The following is a 16,096-nucleotide window of genomic DNA, read 5'->3' on the forward strand; positions in this document are numbered from 1 at the left end:
CGCCCCGACCCTTTCTGGCACGTCTCCTTAACTGCAGAGACAGGGATGCAATTCTTCGCTTGGCAAGGCAGAAGGCCCCTATTAAATTCAGTAACGCCACTATATCAATCTTCCCGGACTTCTCTATGGAACTTCAAAAGCAGCGAGTTCGATTTATGGAAGTCAAAAAGCAGCTCAGGGATAAAAACATCATTTACTCCATGCTTTATCCAGCTCGACTCCGTATTGTTCATGAAGGCTCCTCCCTGTTCTTCACTGACCCGGCGGAGGCGGTCGAATGGTTACGGTCATACAAGGGGCCTAGTACCCCGGACTCTTGAGTAGCTCTTTCTATCTGATGGCAACACACTATGTGGGTGCTGAGTTTATCAACTATACCGGACGCTGATTCCAGTGAGGGTATCCCCTATTCTACTCAACTATAGGAGTGTAGGATTACACTCCTCCACCGTTCAAATGTTGTTTTGTTTGGTATTTTACACCAGTTTTAATTGTTTGTTATGTTTATTAGTCGCCAGTGATAACCTTATGCTCTGTATGATGTTCCTGATTCCCGCCCAGGCTGTGGTGTATGTTATGCCTTTTCCCGAACGTAGATATGGGATCTGAGATTGTATGTATGACGTGGAACATAGGGGGTATTAAGACTCCTCGAAAGAAAATTAAGGTATTTTCACAAATTAAAAGGTATCATCCACATATTGTAGCACTTGTGGAGACGCATTTGACCAGAGACACAGCTAAGTGTACGCAAAAGCCGTGGGTGCAATGGTCCCTTCACGCATTTCACACCAGTTACTCCAGAGGGGTCTCCCTGTTGGTACATAGAAATGTCAGGTGGGAGGCTAGAGAGTCACGACGCGATCCCGAAGGTCGCTTTGTCTTTGTTCATGCCTTTATTAATATGAGGGAATATGTGATATTATGTGTTTATAACCCACCCCCGGCTGGCATATCGGTTCTCCGCATGGCACTGGGTTTCTCCCTAAATTATCCTAATGCTAGTGTTATCTGTATGGGAGACTTTAATTTAGTCATGGATAATCTTAAAGACAGACTGAGACTAGATGGCGAGATGTCAAGGGGGCCCCTTTCTCAATCTCCCTCTCAATTAGCATCATTTATGAACGGTAGCGGATGGTTAGACCTATGGAGAACACGTCACCCTGAGATAAAGGAATATACTTGTCATTCTTCAACTAGACAGTCTCTATCCCGTATAGATTACATATTTGGATCTAGTGACCTAGCGCTATGGGTGAATAGTGTCGAACATGGTAACAGGGGGATATCAGATCACAGCCCAATTGTTCTCAAACTTAAATACGGTCAGTCAAATAATAATATACCTTGGAAATTGAATCCCTTCTGGCTGAAACTGATAGATTCTAGTGATAGAACGGTTGATCAGTTAAACTGCTTTGTCTCTACTCACCCAGACCCCTCGAATCTCAATCTGTTCTGGGACACTCTAAAGGCATACTTGAGGGGATGTCTGTCCTCTACAATCTCCTATATAAAGAGGGTGACGGCGGGGGAGGATGACGAAATTGAGCGACGACTGAAGGATTCGGAAGCCGCCTATGTGGCCAATCAGACCAACGGCAACAGGGTGGAGTGGCTCACTTCCCAAAGATTATACACCCAAAATATAGACACTAAATCGAAACGTAAATTATTCTTTACCCGTCAATCTTATTTTGAAATGGGGAATCAGGCCAGTAAACTCCTAGCTTTTTTGGTACGTCAGCATAACACCTCCAACACGGTACTACAGATTCGGACGCTCGATGGTTCGTTGGTATCCTCCACCGAGGAAATTCTTCAAAGTTTTTGTAATTACTATAAGTCACTGTACAAATCGGGTAGTGGTCTTGGGGTCCCTGAATGTACAGACTATTTATCAGACATAGCATTCCCCTTACTGAGCCCAACCCAGCAAGCTTTTATGGAGGCTGAGTTTACTCTGGAGGAGGTGGAACAGGCTATAATGGACATGGCCACCGGGAAGGCCCCTGGACCTGACGGATTTCCCGTTGAGTTCTATAAAAAATATCGGGATCACCTGGCACCACTCCTATTGAAGGTGCTTCAGAATATATGGGAGGGAGAACTTACGCCTGAAACATTTTATGATGCAAATATCATTGTACTTAAGAAGGAGGGAAAAGACCCCTTGGAATGTAGATCATATCGCCCCATATCATTGGTGAACGTAGATTATAAAATCTTCACTAAAATATTGGCCACTAGACTAAATACAATCATATTAGATCTTATACACCCAGATCAAACAGGCTTTATGCCCGGGAAAAATACCTCCATTAATATTCGGCGGGTCCAATCAGTGATTCAATATAGCTCCCTAGAATTGGATAATAACTGGGCTCTGGCATCCCTAGACACAGCTAAAGCGTTTGACTCCCTCGAATGGCCTTTTCTTTCCGCATGTCTGCAGAAATACGGTTTTGGAGATAAATTTATTAGAGGGATAGATACACTATATAGGAATCCTAGGGCGCGGGTAATTGTGAATAATTCTATCTCTGATTCCTTTACTTTACATAGGGGAACCCGTCAGGGATGTCCTCTGTCCCCGGCTCTCTTTGCCCTCGCGATAGAAGCCTTGGCAATACGCATAAGGTCCTCCACGGATATCAAAGGAATAAGTATTGCGGATTGTGTGGATACCATCGGTCTATATGCTGATAATATGATCATATTTATGGATAAAACAGAAGAAACACTACCACGAGTAATAACGACTATAGATAATTTTAGCAAATTCTCTGGTCTCTATATAAATTGGGATAAGTCTGCTCTGATGCCTCTCTCATGCGCCGATGCCCCGTCTCGAAAACCTCTCGTCACTACCTGTAGTCTCCAATTTCAAATATCTAGGAATACATATGTCTCAACATAGTCAGCTGGACCTACGACTTAATATTTATCCACTATTGGACCTGGCCAAATCTAAATTCATAACTTGGAGCAAACTCCCTCTCTCCGTTGCAGGTCGCATTAATTTAGTTAAGATGATATTGCTCCCCAAATTTAATTATTGTCTCCAACATAGTGCTGTGCCAATACCCAAATCTTTCTTTGCAAACTTAAACTCCCTGACCACGTCCTTTATATGGGGGAAGACTAGACCCAAACTCAAGCTATCTACTCTACAGAGACCGACAAGGGGGGGAGGGGCAGCCTTACCAGACTTTTATCTATATTATCTTGCCGGGCAGGCTAGGGCGATAAGCAGATGGATGCCTGGCAACTCCTTACCTAATTCAGAAAGCCATATAATCCATTCTGCCCGGATTGACTGTCCACTGGGTTTTTTGGAAATGGGGAAAGTCAGTGCTCCCCGTCTGCTGCCATTGCTTCGACAAGCGAGATTAATATGGAGACAAATTAAAAAAGTTATTAAATATACAGATATAATAGCCGAAATGCCACTGTGGTACAATAGTTATTTTCCAGAATTACTAAATCACCCGTCTACTGAGTTCTGGATCTCATGTGGTGTTCTCTCGGTAGGTAATTTATATAACCAGGATGTTTTTGTGTCCTTTGAACAATTGCGGGATACCTGCAATATCCCAAGATCTCAATTCTTCCGTTATTTACAGCTGAGGTCAGCCTTCCAGTCACATATGCGAAATATGGGTGCAAGTCGAGCAATCTCGTCTCTACCCCTTATAGGCATTCTCAAATCACAGGGTCCTCAGGGACTCATCTCCTCTTTATACACATACCTATTATCCGTGGGAGATGGGCTCACTATTAACTCCTTAAAAAAGAAATGGGAGGGACTCCTTCCCGATACACTGGGAGAGGAGTGGGAAGATATTTTGGAATCTCCAACTAAAGTTTCTCCCTCAGTTAACAATAGGATGACCCAGCTATATATTACATATCAGACTTATCTGACTCCGACACGACTTTTTAAAATGGGCCGCCTTCAGACGTCAGACTGCCTACGATGTTACACACGTGATGCGGATTTTACCCACATGATATGGAGGTGCCCGGTAATCCTTCACTATTGGAAAGAAGTCACAACATTGTTAACGTCTTTATTGTTAATCCCTGTCCCACTTGAACCATTGACTTGCCTATTTGGGGTGTGGGATACAGAGACCTGGGATCACCATACTGGGATCTTCCTTCGAGAAGCGCTCTTCTTAGCACGAAAGGTACTGGCGTTAAGGTGGATGGGTCGCTCCTCCCGACTCTCGGAGCTTGGATTGACCTGGTGAACTCGATTATCCCATATGAAAGAACACTGTACCATAATAGAGGATGCCCAGGTAAATTCGAAAAAATCTGGGGTAAATGGAATTCATCTCATCATACTCTGTAGTCTGCGCGGATTAGATATATACACGGGGGGCGGGGGGTTTGGGGACATCGTTGCAGAGCAAACTTGAATCTGTTTTCTTTTGGCGACTTATTACTAAAGGTTAAAGTTGTTTAAGTTGTATAGTAGGTATTTTATAGGTACTAGTGATTCAACATGCACAGTCTATTACCTCTGAACTTTGGATGCGATGATGTTTTGTAATCATTTGTATCTGATGGTATGTTTAATAATGATAAATGTAATATGTGCAATGTTTGTCTATTCTGAAATTAATAAACAAATTTAAAAAAAAAAAAAAGAATAGTGAGCGCAGCTCTGAGGTATAATACAGGAGGTAACTCAGGATCAGTAATGTAATGTATGTACACAGTGACTGCACCAGCAGAATAGCGAGTGCAGCTCTGGAGTATAATACAGGAGGTAACTCAGGATCAGTAATGTAATGTATGTACACAGTGACTGCACCAGCAGAATAGTGAGCGCAGCTCTGGGGTATAATACAGGATGTAACTCAGGATCAGTAATGTAATGTATGTACACAGTGACTGCACCAGCAGAATAGTAAGTGCAGCTCTGAGGTATAATACAGGAGGTAACTCAGGATCAGTAATGTAATGTATGTACACAGTGACTGCACCAGCAGAATAGTGAGTACTGCTCTGAGGTATAATACAGGAGGTAACTCAGGATCAGTAATGTATGTACACAGTGACTGCACCAGCAGAATAGTGAGTGCAGCTCTGGGGTATAATACAGGAGGTAACTCAGGATCAGTAATGTAATGTATGTACACAGTGACTGCACCAGCAGAATAGTGAGTGCAGCTCTGGAGTATAATGCAGGAGGTAACTCAGGATCCGTAATGTAATGTATGTACACACTGACTGCACCAGCAGAATAGTGAGTGCAGCTCTGGGGTATAATACAGGATGTAACTCAGGATCAGTAATGTAATGTATGTACACAGTGACTGCACCAGCAGACTAGTGAGTGCAGCTCTGGAGTATAATACAGGATGTAACTCAGGATCAGTAATGTAATGTATGTACACAGTGACTGCACCAGCAGAATAGTGAGTGCAGCTCTGGAGTATAATACAGGAGGTAACTCAGGATGAGTAATGTATGTACACAGTGACTGCACCAGCAGAATAGTGAGCGCAGCTCTGGGGTATAATACAGGATATAACTCAGGATTAGTAATGTAATGTATGCACACAGTGACTGCACCAGCAGAATAGTAAGCGCAGCTCTGAGGTATAATACAGGAGGTAACTCAGGATCAGTAATGTAATGTATGTACACAGTGACTGCACCAGCAGAATAGTGAGTGCAGCTCTGGGGTATAATACAGGAGGTAACTTAGGATCAGTAATGTAATGTATGTACACAGTGACTGCACCAGCAGAATAGTGAGTGCAGCTCTGGAGTATAATACAGGATGTAACTCAGGATCAGTAATGTAATGTATGTACACAGTGACTGCACCAGCAGAATAGTGAGTGCAGCTCTGGACTATAATACAGGAGGTAACTCAGGATGAGTAATGTATGTACACAGTGACTGCACCAGCAGAATAGTGAGTGCAGCTCTGGAGTATAATACAGGATGTAACTCAGGATCAGTAATGTAATGTATGTACACAGTGACTGCACCAGCAGAATAGTGAGTGCAGCTCTGGAGTATAATACAGGATGTAACTCAGGATCAGTAATGTAATGTATGTACACAGTGACTGCACCATCAGAATAGTGAGTGCAGCTCTGGAGTATAATACAGGAGGTAACTCAGGATGAGTAATGTATGTACACAGTGACTGCACCAGCAGAATAGTGAGTGCAGCTCTGGAGTATAATACAGGATGTAACTCAGGATCAGTAATGTAATGTATGTACACAGTGACTGCACCAGCAGAATAGTGAGTGCAGCTCTGGAGTATAATACAGGATGTAACTCAGGATCAGTAATGTAATGTATGTACACAGTGACTGCACCAGCAGAATAGTGAGTGCAGCTCTGGAGTATAATACAGGATGTAACTCAGGATCAGTAATGTATATACACAGTGACTGCACCAGCAGAATAGTGAGTGCAGCTCTGGGGTATAATACAGGATGTAACTCAGGATCAGTAATGTAATGTATGTACACAGTGACTGCACCAGCAGAATAGTGAGTGCAGCTCTGGAGTATAATACAGGATGTAACTCAGGATCAGTAATGTAATGTGTGTACACAGTGACTGCACCAGCAGAATAGTGAGTTTAGCTCTGGGGTATAATACAGGATGTAACTCGGGATCAGTAATGTAATGTGTGTACACAGTGACTGCACCAGCAGAATAGTGAGTGCAGCTCTGGAGTATAATACAGGATGTAACTCAGGATCAGTAATGTATGTACACAGTGACTGCACCAGCAGAATAGTGAGTGCAGCTCTGGAGAATAATACAGGATGTAACTCAGGATCAGTAATGTAATGTGTGTACACAGTGACTGCACCAGCAGAATAGTGAGTGCAGCTCTGGGGTATAATACAGGATGTAACTCAGGATCAGTAATGTAATGTACAGGTCCTTCTCAAAAAATTAGCATATAGTGTTAAATTTCATTATTTACCATAATGTAATGATTACAATTAAACTTTCATATATTATAGATTCATTATCCACCAACTGAAATTTGTCAGGTCTTTTATTGTTTTAATACTGATGATTTTGGCATACAACTCCTGATAACCCAAAAAACCTGTCTCAATAAATTAGCATATTTCACCCATCCAATCAAATAAAAGTGTTTTTTAATAACAAACAAAAAAAACAACAAATAATAATGTTCAGTTATGCACTCAATACTTGGTCGGGAATCCTTTGGCAGAAATGACTGCTTCAATGCGGCGTGGCATGGAGGCAATCAGCCTGTGACACTGCTGAGATGTTATGGAGGCCCAGGATGCTTCAATAGCGGCCTTAAGCTCATCCAGAGTGTTGGGTCTTGCGTCTCTCAACTTTCTCTTCACAATATCCCACAGATTCTCTATGGGGTTCAGGTCAGGAGAGTTGGCAGGCCAATTGAGCACAGTAATACCATGGTCAGTAAACCATTTACCAGTGGTTTTGGCACTGTGAGCAGGTGCCAGGTCGTGCTGAAAAATGAAATCTTCATCTCCATAAAGCATTTCAGCCGATGGAAGCATGAAGTGCTCCAAAATCTCCTGATAGCTAGCTGCATTGACCCTGCCCTTGATGAAACACAGTGGACCAACACCAGCAGCTGACATGGCACCCCACACCATCACTGACTGTGGGTACTTGACACTGGACTTCAGGCATTTTGGCATTTCCTTCTCCCCAGTCTTCCTCCAGACTCTGGCACCTTGATTTCCGAATGACATGCAAAATTTGCTTTCATCAGAAAAAAGTACTTGGGACCACTTAGCAACAGTCCAGTGCTGCTTCTCTGTAGCCCAGGTCAGGCGCCTCTGCCGCTGTTTATGGTTCAAAAGTGGCTTTACCTGGGGAATGCGGCACCTGTAGCCCATTTCCTGCACACGCCTGTGCACGGTGGCTCTGGATGTTTCCACACCAGACTCAGTCCACTGCTTCCTCAGGTTCCCCAAGGTCTGGAATCGCTCCTTCTCCACAATCTTCCTCAGGGTCCGGTCTCCTCTTCTCGTTGTACAGCGTTTTCTGCCACATTGTTTCCTTCCAACAGACTTACCATTGAGGTGCCTTGATACAGCACTCTGGGAACAGCCTATTTGTTGAGAAATTTCTTTCTGGGTCTTACCCCCTTGCTTGAGGGTGTCAATGATGGCCTTCTTGACATCTGTCAGGTCGCTAGTCTTACCCATGATGGGGGTTTTGAGTAATGAACCAGGCAGGGAGTTTATAAAAGCCTCAGGTATCTTTTGCATGTGTTTAGAGTTAATTAGTTGATTCAGAAGATTAGGGTAATAGGTCGTTTAGAGAACCTTTTCTTGATATGCTAATTTATTGAGACAGGTTTTTTGGGTTATCAGGAGTTGTATGCCAAAATCATCAGTATTAAAACAATAAAAGACCTGACAAATTTCAGTTGGTGGATAATGAATCTATAATATATGAAAGTTTAATTGTAATCATTACATTATGGTAAATAATGAAATTTAACACTATATGCTAATTTTTTGAGAAGGACCTGTATGTACACAGTGACTGCACCAGCAGAATAGTGAGTGCTGCTCTGAGGTATAATACAGGAGGTAACTCAGGATCAGTAATGTATGTACACAGTGACTGCACCAGCAGAATAGTGAGTGCTGCTCTGAGGTATAATACAGGAGGTAACTCAGGATGAGTAATGTATGTACACAGTGACTGCACCAGCAGAATAGTGAGTGCAGCTCTGGAGTATAATACAGGAGGTAACTCAGGATCAGTAATGTAATGTATGTACACAGTGACTGCACCAGCAGAATAGTGAGTGCAGCTCTGGAGTATAATACAGGATGTAACTCAGGATCAGTAATGTAATGTATGTACACAGTGACTGCACCAGCAGAATAGTGAGTGCAGCTCTGGAGTATAATACAGGATATAACTCAGGATCAGTAATGTAATGTATGTACACAGTGACTGCACCAGCAGAATAGTGAGTGCAGCTCTGGAGTATAATACAGGAGGTAACTCAGGATCAGTAATGTAATGTATGTACACAGTGACTGCACCAGCAGAATAGTGAGTGCAGCTCTGGAGGATAATACAGGAGGTAACTCAGGATCAGTAATGTAATGTATGTACACAGTGACTGCACCAGCAGAATAGTAAGCGCAGCTCTGAGGTATAATACAGGAGGTAACTCAGGATCAGTAATGTAATGTATGTACACAGTGACTGCACCAGCAGAATAGTGAGTGCAGCTCTGGAGTATAGTACAGGATATAACTCAGGATCAGTAATGTAATGTATGCACACAGTGACTGCACCAGCAGAATAGTAAGCGCAGCTCTGAGGTATAATACAGGAGGTAACTCAGGATCAGTAATGTAATGTATGTACACAGTGACTGCACCAGCAGAATAGTGAGTGCAGCTCTGGGGTATAATACAGGATGTAACTCAGAAGCAGTAATGTATGCACACAGTGACTGCACCAGCAGAATAGTGAGCGCAGCTCTGAGGTATAATACAGAAGGTAACTCGGGATCAGTAATGTAACGTATGTACACAGTGATTGCACCAGCAGAATAGTGAGCGCAGCTCTGAGGTATAATACAGGAGGTAACTCAGGATCAGTAATGTATGTACACAGTGACTGCACCAGCAGAATAGTGAGTGCAGCTCTGGGGTATAATACAGGAGGTAACTCAGGATCTGTAATGTAATCATGTATGTACACAGTGACTGCACCAGCAGACTAGTGAGTGCAGCTCTGGGGTATAATACAGGAGGTAACTCAGGATCAGTAATGTAATGTATGTACACAGTGACTGCACCAGCAGAATAGTGAGTGCAGCTCTGGAGTATAATACAAGATGTAACTCAGGATCAGTAATGTATGTATGTACACAGTGACTGCACCAGCAGAATAGTGAGTGCAGCTCTGGGGTATAATACAGGAGGTAACTCAGGATCAGTAATGTAATGTATGTACACAGTGACTGCACCAGCAGAATAGTGAGTGCAGCTCTGGAGTATAATACAGGATGCAACTCAGGATCAGTAATGTATGTACACAGTCACTGCACCAGCAGAATAGTGAGTGCAGCTCTGGGGTATAATACAGGAGGTTACTCAGGATCAGTAATGTATGTACACAGTGATTGCACCAGCAGAATAGTGAGCGCAGCTCTGAGGTATAATACAGGATGTAACTCAGGATCAGTAATGTATGTACACAGTGATTGCACCAGCAGAATAGTGAGCGCAGCTCTGAGGTATAATACAGGATGTAACTCAGGATCAGTAATGTAATGTATGTACACAGTCACTGCACCAGCAGAATAGTGAGTGCAGCTCTGGGGTATAATACAGGAGGTAACTCAGGATGAGTAATGTATGTACACAGTGACTGCACCAGCAGAATAGTGAGTGCAGCTCTGAGGTATAATACAGGAGGTAACTCAGGATCAGTAATGTATGTACACAGTGACTGCATCAGCAGAATAGTGAGCGCAGCTCTGGGGTATAATACAGGATGTAACTCAGGATCAGTAATGTATGTACACAGTGACTGCACCAGCAGACTAGTGAGTGCAGCTCTGGAGTATAATACAGGATGTAACTCAGGATCAGTAATGTAATGTATGTACACAGTGACTGCACCAGCAGAATAGTGAGTGCAGCTCTGGGGTATAATACAGGAGGTAACTCAGGATCAGTAATGTAATATATGTACACAGTGACTGCACCAGCAGAATAGTGAGTGCAGCTCTGGAGTATAATACAGGATGTAACTCCGGATCAGTAATGTAATGTATGTACACAGTCACTGCACCAGCAGAATAGTGAGTGCAGCTCTGGGGTATAATACAGGATGTAACTCAGGATCAGTAATGTAATATATGTACACAGTGACTGCACCAGCAGAATAGTGAGTGCAGCTCTGGAGTAAAATATAGGATGTAACTCAGGATCAGTAATGTATGTACACAGTGACTGCACCAGCAGAATAGTGAGTGCAGCTCTGGAGTATAATACAGGATGTAACTCAGGATCAGTAATGTAATGTATGTACACAGTGACTGCACCAGCAGAATAGTGAGTGCAGCTCTGGAGTATAATACAGGAGGTAACTCAGGATCAGTAATGTAATGTATGTACACAGTGACTGTACCAGCAGAATAGTGAGTGCAGCTCTGGGGTATAATACAGGATGTAACTCAGGATCAGTAATGTAATATATGTACACAGTGACTGCACCAGCAGAATAGTGAGTGCAGCTCTGGAGTAAAATATAGGATGTAACTCAGGATCAGTAATGTATGTACACAGTGACTGCACCAGCAGAATAGTGAGTGCAGCTCTGGAGTATAATACAGGATGTAACTCAGGATCAGTAATGTAATGTATGTACACAGTGACTGCACCAGCAGACTAGTGAGTGCAGCTCTGGAGTATAATACAGGAGGTAACTCAGGATCAGTAATGTAATGTATGTCCACAGTGACTGCACCAGCAGAATAGTGAGTGCAGCTCTGGAGTATAACACTTTTCTGTATGACTCTGTACACTTCTTCCCGGCACACCGGTGGTTTTTCTTCTTGGGAAGAGCCATATTTTCAATATCTACTCCTTTTCTATTATCCATTGATATTGGGCCTTTTTCTTTATTTCTCGTATGTTCTGGTTCTTTCCTGCTTTATTTGCTGAGTACTGAATGTCTCTTTCCATTGTAGAGGTCACTCCGATCATCGGGGGTCCCAAGTACAGTGAGAGTGGCGGGGGCTACTACTACAGGGATAGCAGCAGTCTCCTGGCCGTCACACGGAATCGCTTCTTGTACTGGTGAGTGCGTTGTTGTTATGGCCTCATTGATGCCGTTTTCTAGGGTGGGCTGTTATTATATGAGCTGTGGGGTCCGGACTCAGCAGAAAGCATTGATCACTGCTCTGCAGACATTAAGTCCCCGAATGTTCCTGTCCCTGCCGCCCCATCATGCTGCGGTTCACTCTGCTGATCGGTCTCTGGTCTTCTGCGTTGACATATGTATTTATAGGGCGGCTCCAGCTGTAAGCGCCATGGCAGCAGATCCCCTCCGGAGACGGGCTCTTAGACCCCATTAACCTCCGGACGTCTTCTGTCACCAGTTACTGAAGTTGTTTGCAGGTCACTAGAATGCGGTTATTTTCCCATCACTGCGAGTCACCAGATTGCGCCCCTCAGCTGCTCTCTCGCCGGTGCTTTGACCCGTTCTGTTTCATTATGGACACGTTCACTGTTCCTAACTTCTTCTGTTCCTTCAGGACGTCGTACGCGGACACCTTAGAGCTGGTGGAGGAGTCTCTGGACGTGAACCTCCTGAATAATGCCGTCCGCCTCAAAATCTATAACTGCGCCATCCTGCCCGGCGGCGTCCACGTGTGCGAGACGCTGAGCAACGTGATCATCCTGATCCTCACAAATCAGACCGTCCACCGACTGGTCCTCCCTCATCCGTCACGCCTCTATAGAAGCGTAAGTAGGATCTGGCCTCATGAGACTTATCTGCTGAGAGGTTCTGCAGCAGCTGAGACTTAGTACTGTATAGTGAAGCTCCGCTGATCGGTCATGACATGATCTGCTCCTACCAGAGCGGAGAGGAGCGGCGCTCGAGTGTTTTCATCGCTGACCGCAGATTCCAGAGCTGACATCTTGGTTGGTTTCTTTGACCACATTGCCATCGGGGCCACTTATTGAATGACTAACGTAGGAAAGCCAATGTTACAAAAGAAAAGAGCAGGCGTGGGACCCCAGCTCAGTGGCCATGTCATTAGTCCGTGCATCGATATGTGGGACCACAGTTCAGTGGCCATGTCATTAGTCCGTGCATCGATATGTGGGACCACAGTTCAGTGGCCATGTCATTAGTCCGTGCATCGATATGGGGGACCCCAGTTCAGTGGCCATGTCATTAGTCCGTGCATCGATCTGTGGGACCCCAGCTCAGTGGCCATGTCAGTAGTCCGTGCATCGATATGTGGGACCCCAGTTCAGTGGCCATGTCAGTAGTTCGTGCATCGATATGTGGGACCACAGTTCAGTGGCCATGTCAGTAGTCCGTGCATCGATATGTGGGACCACAGTTCAGTGGCCATGTCAGTAGTCCGTGCATCGATTTGGGGGACCCCAGTTCAGTGGCCATGTCATTAGTCCGTGCATCGATCTGTGGGACCCCAGCTCAGTGGCCATGTCAGTAGTCCGTGCATCGATATGTGGGACCCCAGTTCAGTGGCCATGTCAGTAGTTCGTGCATCGATATGTGGGACCACAGTTCAGTGGCCATGTCAGTAGTTCGTGCATCGATATGTGGGACCACAGTTCAGTGGCCATGTCAGTAGTCCGTGCATCGATATGTGGGACCACAGTTCAGTGGCCTTGTCAGTAGTCCGAGCATCGATATGTGGGACCCCAGTTCAGTGGCCTTGTCAGTAGTCCGAGCATCGATATGTGGGACCCCAGTTCAGTGGCCATGTCATTAGTCCGTGCATCGATCTGTGGGACCCCAGCTCAGTGGCCATGTCAGTAGTCCGTGCATCGATATGTGGGACCCCAGTTCAGTGGCCATGTCAGTAGTTCGTGCATCGATATGTGGGACCACAGTTCAGTGGCCATGTCAGTAGTCCGTGCATCGATATGTGGGACCACAGTTCAGTGGCCATGTCAGTAGTCCGAGCATCGATATGTGGGACCCCAGTTCAGTGGCCTTGTCAGTAGTCCGAGCATCGATATGTGGGACCCCAGTTCAGTGGCCATGTCAGTAGTCTGTGCATCGATTTGTGGGACCCCAGTTTAGTGGCCATGTCAGTAGTCCGTGCATCGATTTGTGGGACCCCAGTTCAGTGGCCATGTCAGTAGTCCGTGCCCGCTATTTGGGTGCCCCATGAACCATCTTCTACCTGCCAGCGTCCCAGGCTCGTCTTCTGATTGATTCCTGACCGGTGGCCACAGATTACTGATGGGGTCACCGGACCGAGGTTCTTCTATCGATGGCTCATCTCCTCCACTGGTGTTTGAGGATCTGTTTTGTTGCTTGCTGGATGATCAGGATTATCGGCAGTAGGTGAGGGATTGCTGAGCCAGACGTGTGCGATCTCTCCATCCCATCCACTAGACTCCTCATTGCCTGCGATTTCTGTATGATGGGTGGGTTTGGTTTTGGTGGACAGACCACGTCCCTCATGTGATGGCAGATTTTTGCCTTTCATGTGCACAGTTTTTGCTTAGATGTTAATGTGGTTGTTTTCTATTACAGGAGATTATTACAGAAAGTCAGATGCAGTCGATATTTACAGAATTTGGGAAGATGAACTACAGTGATTCGGCGAACAGCTACGTGATCCCTCCGCTGCCCGGACGCTCGCAGAGCTCGGCCGCCTCCGCTGCCTGGCTGAGCAGTGAGGGGGAGACGCTCTTTGCCTTTCCATCCAGTTCGGGTGGGATCCTTGTTGTGAAGATGCCCCCTTGTGATGTTGCCGGTATGTCGATCGGCTGACGTCTGTTTTAGGGCATTAATGAGTTTCTATATTTCTGATCTAACTGCTTTTTCTTTAGGAGCGGTGACTGTGGTGGAGCTGAAGCAAATGTCGGTCAGGAGACTGTTAACTGGGTTCATACCTACAGCTATAAGGTCCGTGTCATCCCCATCTCTGACATAGCAGCAGCCATTGTCTCATACCTCATGTCATGGCGGCCCTGAGGAGTGTGATACTAAAAATATGGCTCCAACAGCAGCCAGCTGCTAGAAATAGCCAGCACAATGCTTATTATTTATAAGAGATGACACCGTGATGTCCCAACTTCTGTACCCACACTGACGCCGAAAGGGGCCACCACGCTGCCTCCTCTCTTGGGTCTCCCTTCTCAGTGGTCCCCGGTAATCTGAATTTTCAATAAAGGGTAACGCCACTGTACAGAGGAAGTTCTCTGGGGACGCAGCACTACATCCCTTCACAGCTTTTCCTGCATGGTGGCTCCCAGCAACCCAGGGGGTTTCTTTTAGGAGAATTACATTTGCACTTGCTAAAAAAAATAAGCTGCTTGCAGCAGGAAGTCGGGAATGTCCCCCAGAGACGTTACTGTGAGGGGGACACAACACTGCGGCCTCTTCATTCTCAGGGTGGGGTCATCAATGACCGGTAATGGTGGGACATCCTCATCTAAGTCCTTTTTTATGATGTTCTAGGTACAAGTTTCGCCTCTTTGGTAGTGCAGCATAATTCTACTTGCTAAAATGTTTTTCTTGTAAGGGCATAACTTTTTTTAAACTGTGTAAGACTATTTGATGGCGTCCACCTTCAAGGGGTTTTCCAGTCTAACATTAATGTCACGGTAAAACAATATGTCCTGAAAAATGAGAGGACAGATGTGACAGTCCCTGGGTCCTAGTGCCGCTCGTTGTGCTGGATTTGTTATGTGATGTGTATCATGATCGATAGATTAAGTCACTTATTTTTGTTTTTGTGGCTATAGAGGGGAGCAGGACCCCGCTCATCTTCCCGTGAGTCTCGCTGTTCACTGCCTTGAAAACGACGCGTTCATCTTTGCACTGTGTCAGGATCATAAACTGCGCATGTGGTCTTATAAGGTACGTGATGTCCGCGCCGGTCACAATGCTGGCGTGAAGGGTCGTAGGAAGGCCGATATCATTATTTCATTTCTTTCTAGGACCAGACTTGTCTCATGGAATCTGATATGCTGGAGTTTGTGCCGGTCAGCAAAGAAATGCGTCATATCCCAGGAGTCGGGCACAAGCTAAGACTGGCACATTCAACGTCTATAGGACTTTATCTTGGCGTGTACTTGCACTCACCCGGACAAGGACAGGTACTTGCACTTCCTTGCAGTGTTCCTTTAATAAAGTGTTGTTTTTTTTTTAGTGCCAGCGGTAAGTTTTTATCTACAGGCTGATTAATACTTTTTGTCTTCCAGTTCTGCGTCTTCCAGTTGGTGACTGCGGACAGCAATCGCTACTGTCTGGATCATGTCTCCTCACTATTCTCAAACCAGGTTAGTACGGCTAAGTGCATATGGAGGCTTATGGCCGCAGTCTGGATAGA

At 45.1% G+C, this 16,096-nt stretch overlaps 1 protein-coding gene across 1 annotated transcript in view; it reads left to right on the forward strand.

Annotated features, from left to right (window-relative positions):
* Positions 1-16,096, forward strand: part of NUP160 (nucleoporin 160) — a 61,963-nt gene that overhangs the window by 21,461 nt on the left and 24,406 nt on the right. The window contains exons 2-8 of the mRNA XM_069739812.1: positions 11,738-11,846; positions 12,305-12,515; positions 14,293-14,515; positions 14,592-14,667; positions 15,510-15,624; positions 15,705-15,863; positions 15,969-16,046. Of these exons, the coding sequence (XP_069595913.1) occupies positions 11,738-11,846; positions 12,305-12,515; positions 14,293-14,515; positions 14,592-14,667; positions 15,510-15,624; positions 15,705-15,863; positions 15,969-16,046 (971 nt within the window). The remainder of the gene's footprint in view (positions 1-11,737; positions 11,847-12,304; positions 12,516-14,292; positions 14,516-14,591; positions 14,668-15,509; positions 15,625-15,704; positions 15,864-15,968; positions 16,047-16,096) is intronic.

This window comes from Ranitomeya imitator, chromosome 9, assembly GCF_032444005.1.
Source record: "Ranitomeya imitator isolate aRanImi1 chromosome 9, aRanImi1.pri, whole genome shotgun sequence".
NCBI lineage: Eukaryota > Metazoa > Chordata > Amphibia > Anura > Dendrobatidae > Ranitomeya > Ranitomeya imitator.